The 6,795-nt window shown below is 39.0% G+C and overlaps 1 protein-coding gene across 1 annotated transcript in view; it reads left to right on the top strand.

The window, feature by feature from the left end:
* Positions 1-337: 337 nt before the first annotated feature.
* Positions 338-6,795, top strand: part of NT5C2 (5'-nucleotidase, cytosolic II) — a 37,695-nt gene continuing 31,237 nt past the window's right edge. The window contains exon 1 of the mRNA XM_010714648.3: positions 338-479. Coding sequence (XP_010712950.1) covers positions 379-479 — 101 coding nt within the window. The 5' untranslated portion in view covers positions 338-378. The remainder of the gene's footprint in view (positions 480-6,795) is intronic.

Below are 6,795 nucleotides of genomic sequence, written 5' to 3'. Positions count from 1 at the left end.
CTTGTGTGTAAAGAGTAACTTTTCCAACCGTTATAGTTTATGCATATTTGTAAATCTAAGATTTAAAAAGGAAAAGGAAAAAAAAAGTGACTTTTCAGCAATGAGGACAAGGTCTTTGTTTCTAATAGCATTTTCACCACCGTGAGTAGGAATATCTTAAAAGTTCCAGCCGTATGGAAGAGCCCTCCCTACTCTTGTCTTGGCTCCCTGTCTCTGACATCTCAGGAAGGCAAAGTACCACTGGGTACTTCGCAAGACTTCCTGAGTAGCATTGCATCTCTTAGCACCAGGAAACAGACAACTTGTTGGTGAAACAGATCTTGAATTTAAGAAAGATTTTCTCTTCTGGCTCTTTCAGAAATAAAGAAGTGTTTAAAGATGACAACCTCATGGAGTGACCGACTCCAGAATGCAGCAGATCTCCCTGCAAACATGGATGGGCATGCTCTGAAAAAGTACCGCCGGGAAGCCTATCACCGGTAAGTCCTTCCTGGAACTCCACAGCTGAAGTGCTGGGAGACAGGGAAATAAACTAAATGTAACCTTCACCTTTCTTGTCGTTTCCTACAAACTGTTACAAACTGAAAGGTCATTTCCACCTCCCATCCAGAAGCGTTAGTAGAAAATGTTTTAGGATATAACACAGTATTTGCCTGCAGGAATGTACAAACAGTAGAGGTGAGATACGTGTGCTAGAGCAAGTGAAGATGTGCTTTTTGAATGTAGCCGAAAGATTAATTCCAGGTTAAATTTTGGGATAGAAGCTTTGAAGTCAAGAAATACTAGGTGACGGAAATGTTGTAGTAATTATTGCACTACAGAGTGAGAGAGCATAAGCTTAGACACTGGAATGCACAAATAAAATAATGAAGAATTAAATAGGGCAGCAATTGAGTGTTTGAGAATAGTATCTCCACATATTGGCCTCCTGGCCTCCTTTTCTATGATAGGTGCCTAAAACTGTCTTTGTTGTAAAAAATAAATAAATTACAATCTAAATAAACAAGATTACAGAATAAAATAAATGTTGTTGCTCTCATTTTATCACTTAGGAATCAAAGTACAGAGACTAGATTGTTTTCACAAGATCACATTGGATATTTAGTTGAGCCAAGAATTCAGCCCACAGCTCCCAAGGTCCAAGGCCTCGAGCATAAGATGGATGCGGTCTGTATCCTCATCAGATGTCTGGACTGTTACAGCATTAAAAACAACAGTATCTAGTAGTTGTCAGTATTCTGACTGTGGGTGGTGTACCATCAAATTTTAGCTTGTTTAATTTGAGGAGTCCTGCAGTATGATAATCAGAGTATGTTCAGCAGGAGTTGAGGAGATGGAAATCTGATACAGAAATAGAAAAAGATGTCAAGTTTCCCCACCTCATGCTTAAATGCCATGTTGCGTTTGTGATTCATACATGGTGGTATTTCTGAGGAAATGCTTAAGAAGTGTTAGATATCTTTGAATCTCCAAATGGAATCTAATTAGAGAAAAATGCCTTAACATGATATGATAGGCCAGATTGTTCAAGTTGCAATGTAAAAGGCTGAGTAATGATCTTGTGATGCCCTTCTGAAGCTTTCCAATTTCCACTGAAGGATGTTTGGGTATATGTTTTAAATGTTGACATTATTTAAGTCTCTGTGTCAGCTGGTTTGTCAAGATATGAACAGTCCTAATGTAACTATGTATAGCATGTAAAGAGATGGATTTTGTACTGCTCCCTGGCAAAAATCTTAACCTTGAAGTCATTGACAAGTTTGTCTTTGTGTCATAATTTTACCTAGGACTTTAGTTGTGTTACTTCTGATTTAGACTGATGTAAATGAAATCAGAGTAAGGCCTGCTTATTTATTTCATAAATCTTAGCTCAACGTTTACTATAGTTAGGGCTGACAGGTTGTTAAATGTAGTACAAGATCTGAGGGATGCAGTACTTGTCCTCAAGAGCTCACACATTTAAGTACTCTTCATGTTAACCCTCACTCGTGCAAAAAATCTGTATTTCCAGAAACAATTTCCCCATGGTAAATGAGAATGCACTCATTTATAGGAGGGTTTCTCCTCAGGTAATCAGGTAATCTGAAATCGGTGTCTTTCACAGTTTAAATATCCAGTTATAGAACCTAGAAATGTCTCGTTCAAAACTTGTTGAGCAGAAATGTTGCTAACTCTCCGGGTTTTCATTGAAAGCATGGCATTTGAAATACATTAAGGGGAGGCGCATTTTCTTTTTGAAATTACTGTCCTCTTTAAAGAGGGAGGGAACATGAGAGAGAATGAGAGAACCCGATGCCAAGAGTGTAGTATAAATCTGTGCTATTACTGGCTTTGGTGTACCAGTTTCATGGGAGTTATTTTAATAATCCAGTATTGTAAGAATCTGAAACAACTTCATTCCAGAGGCAGTGTTGTCAGGCTTCTATTTCTGGTAGTTTTTGTGATCTTGATATTAACAGATGTGTTGTTGCTTAAAAGATAAATGCAGGCTTTAAATGACAGAGTGGGAACGAAGTTATTTATCTTTGGTTTTTTTTTCTTTGTTTGTTTGGTTTAGTATTTCATTAATTGTTCAGATGTAGGATATGTATGCTTGTTAAAGCCATCTCTTTTAGGATGTGAAGCTATTTCAGTAAGATCCCAGTTTGCTTTGACTGTTGGTTATTGCTGTAGTGCTCTCAATTTTATAAAAAAGAGAGGTAGAAAACTGAAGGTATCGAGATTCACATTTCTTTTTTTCATGTTCCACTGGTTACTTTGTTGAGCATTAGAAAGGACTGATGGCTAAGAATTGTGAATGTTTGAGTACATCCTTTCTCTTCTTTCTGTTTCAGTCTCTCTGAATCTGTTTTTCTGTCTCTTTTTCTTCTTATCTTAGCAACCAAAAAAAAAAAAAAATTCTTGAGGATGCAAATGCAAAATGATTTAGGAACACAATAAAAATAACAAATTTAAGACTATTTACCTGTAAGCTTGTGCCAGTGATTTTTATGGGTCCCATCTGGAAGGCTGGAAGGATTCGGCAGCAGTGCCACACTCATATATAAGCGTGGCTGGGGCTATGCTTACCTCCATACTGGAGGCCCATTTTGGGCTTGAAGTCATTCAGTGGGATTTTCTGATTGCTGCTACTAGTGCTTTTCTGAAGTGTGAAATGTTTAAAAAAAGTATCATCGTTCATTTATTTCATGCTTAATTAATTATCAGTGGAGATACTTAAACCAATTGATTTCACTTTCTGGTTCTCATGAAGTAGAGCAGATTTGGTATCCTTGAATTGTAAATGTTGAAACAACAAAAAATGAGGGGAAAATTTTCCAATCCAAGCAGTATAATGTACCTTAAAAATGCTCTCATGAGCTTTAAACTTTTAGAAAACTTTCTCAAAAATGAGCTCTGAAGTTACCGTTCTAATAGTCATATTTTACTGTGATTTTTTTTCTTTCCGGGAGTCTGTTTTTTCAGGTGTTTCACTTCTTACTGTATCATATTGATGGATGGATCCTCAACGTGTAGCGCTGTTGGCAGAAATCGCATTTGAGACTGGTTTAACTGGTGTAGTGCATACTGACTCAGGGTGCAATGACTATATGGTAATCATATCTGCATGCCATAGGCAAGAATGCTCAAAATCAATATTTATAGCTGCTTTCCTCCCCGGGTTTTTGCTTACTGTTTGAATCAGTGTTTGTCTAGCGTCTTGAGAAATTAGTGTTGAGATTACTGAGGAAGCAAGCAGAGCTTGAGAATATGAAAGTGTATGCTATGCTGTAGTGCTAAAGGGCTATATAAGCAACATCAACAATTAAAAAATCTATGGGGAAGGAAAAGGGGTGATTTAATGTTGTGAGAGTATTTCTGATCACTTTGAGTAAGACTACAAGTTGGGTAGTGTTGCTGTAAGCCACAAACCTAGTTATACAACATTGTTGGCGCCTGTTGGAGGTGAGGTCTAAAGATGAATTAATATACAAGCTAGATGTTATTCATTCTCTAGCAGAGGTCACTGGTAAGAGGATACTGCATCACTGCTCTATTAGCAACATACATTTTAATTCAGAAATAAAATGGACGCATAGCTGCTAGGTGGTTTTTCCTTCGTGTGTGTGGTTGTGAGGCCACCTCCCTCATGCTGCGCTTGTTGACTTTTCCGGGTAGAGGATAATCACTAGGTCATTTGTTCTGGAGGAGTACTGTCATTTAATGTGATTGTAATTAACCAAGAACTAGGTTGACTCTGAGCCACCAAATTGCCCTAGTGTCTATTTTTTAACTCGGAGTGAGCACTTCTAGGCACCCTCTGGATTACCTCGCATAGCTCTGTAGGGTTTAAATAGAAACCGCATCTAGTTAAAGCAAATAATGGAAAAAGTTGGTGTTCCATCCACTCTTTTTACTGACACTTCCCAAGATCCAGGAAACAGGTATTTGCATTTACTTTTATTCTGTGGTTTTGGCTTTGCAGCAAGGTTGGGATAGCTGTTTATGTTAAACATGTAGGCTTTGGGATGCTTTTGCCATTTTGCACCAGTCATTTGAGACTTATCATCCTGAACGCGAGGTTTCTGTCCTAGCTTTGTTTTGTCACAGAGTTGTTTACTGGCTAGCTCAGGGGATGTGGCATCACAATTTCTAATTCTAATTCTGCTTCTGACTGATCACGGACGTTCAACTAAGTTGCTTTATAGCTACATGCTCCAGTTTGCTTTTAAAGCATCTTATGGTGTTAGTAGGAGGTATGCAATTTAAACTGTTAATATACTTTAAGATCCTGTGTCAAAACAGGGTCAACAGAATAAAAGGAACAACAAAGCAAAAGGATTACCAATCAATTGTTTCCGTTTCTAGATTTAAAGAAGTATTTAAGATACGTTTCAGCATATTCAGATTTGTGAACACTGGGTTGATTTGGTGATTGCAAACAGCTGGAAATGTTATGTAGACTAGGTTAAGAGATTGAAACTGTTTGTCTATTAGGTTAGCTATATATAAGGTCCCTTTATAATGATCAGTTGGATCAAGTGGCAAACGAGAAAAAAACACTATTATTAGTCTGAAAATGCTGTGTACCTCTTCCCATCAGACGTTCCAGTAGGCAATGGGTGGTATTTCCAATGTAACTTTAAATGGCGTGGCTCTGTGGGCACTGCTGGTCTGGTCTGTCCTCATATGTCTTAATGCAGCCTCCGTGGGCTCGTGCAGTGGCATGTGTAGAGCTGCAGGCAGTGTGTGCCTCTGTATTTATGTTGCTTTAGTGCTTTCGACGTTGGAGAGAGGGGGGAGAGTGGTGTTAAGGCGGCAGAATGGATGGGCTTATGAGAAAGCAGAACCCTTGCCAAATTAATAATAAAGAAATTACTTCAAAAATGTCCTGTGATCTGTAATAGTTTCATGGAGCAGACGCGTGTTATTTTGGGATGGAATCCATACGTGAGCTCCTTGGCACTTTGCTGTTGCCTGGGAAGAAAATCCAAACAATGGAAATAGAAGTGGTGAAGGCTGTCTGCTTCCCTCTGAACGCTGCTGGATTTTGGAGGGAAGCACTCATGGGTGTGTTTCTGGATACAGCCTCATCAGACTTCTAAGTTCCAGCTGTAATCTGATTTTTCTGTTTTATGGCACTGAAATTATGCAGGGTTGGCTGGTTAGTCTTGGGAAATTGCTGGGCGTTATGTTGGGAATGTTACTACAAGTTGCCTTACAACTTTGATGCCTTTTTCTAGGTCTCCTATCTGAAACTGTTTCACCTGCCTAAATAAATCTCAGGCCCAAATGCTCACTCTTAACACAATTACAAATATAGTGATGTGTCAGAACGTTCCTTTTTGGTTGAAGAAGGAATAAAATGAAACTGAAAATCCAGCGTAACTTAGTATCCTCCTGGAGGTATCTCACACAATGTGCTCGGGTTGGGTGAAGTCATTGAAAGGTTCGTCTGAGCTCTCGCTGCTGCTTGTGGAGCCTCCTGCAGCCAGAGCTATATGTCATGTGCTGGGACCTCTCCTCTAAGCACACACCTGGGGACTAAGCAGTAACAGAGAGCATCTGCTCATTCTATCAGTGTTGATATGCTTTTTCATTATTATCCTTTTAAAAAGGCTTTGGGAACTTGGACGTGGGAAGCTATCAAAAGCTAATCCGTTTAGTTCCCCTGTGTTTCTTTTTAACTCTTCCTGCTTATTAAAACACAGAAGTTGTCCATAAAGTGAAGATTCAACAGAGTGCCTCAACCGTGAGGAAGCAGGAATCTGAGACCTCTGAGGAGTTAGGAGTCATCTGCCAACGTTCCTCCGTAGCTGTGTAATTCTGGTGCATTTTGTTTATTTTGTTGGTCACATTACCACAATATTATACATGCAAATTGCACTCAGTACAGCGTGCTTCTGAGATTTTGCACAAACAAAATAAAAACATTTCTCCCTCTCTGCCTGTGTTCCTCCCCTGTGTTACTCGAGAAGAGACAGGATTTAGTTTCCTACCTCAGAACTGATTGACAAGAACAGTAACAAAACCCTGATCAGTTCACTTGTAAAAAATATGAAGGACTGTGAATTGCAGTGTTGAGGAGATGAGGGCTCTGTGAGTCCCGTTATGCATGCTCAGCAGTTCCTTCTTCCTTGCCATACAACATGTTTTTCTCTTGTTCAGCACAATTCTTAGAGCTTAAAAAGAAAATAAATACTGTCATCACTGAGTACCTTTTGCTGTAGCCAAGCTGCAAGGTTTAATCTTTAAGGAAGAGCTCGTTAGTAGGGAAATTAGCACAGGAACAGCACCTGAAGTCTGTTTTTTTTT

Source organism: Meleagris gallopavo, chromosome 8 (genome assembly GCF_000146605.3).
Source record: "Meleagris gallopavo isolate NT-WF06-2002-E0010 breed Aviagen turkey brand Nicholas breeding stock chromosome 8, Turkey_5.1, whole genome shotgun sequence".
NCBI lineage: Eukaryota > Metazoa > Chordata > Aves > Galliformes > Phasianidae > Meleagris > Meleagris gallopavo.
This window is presented reverse-complemented; position numbering and strand designations above follow the sequence as displayed.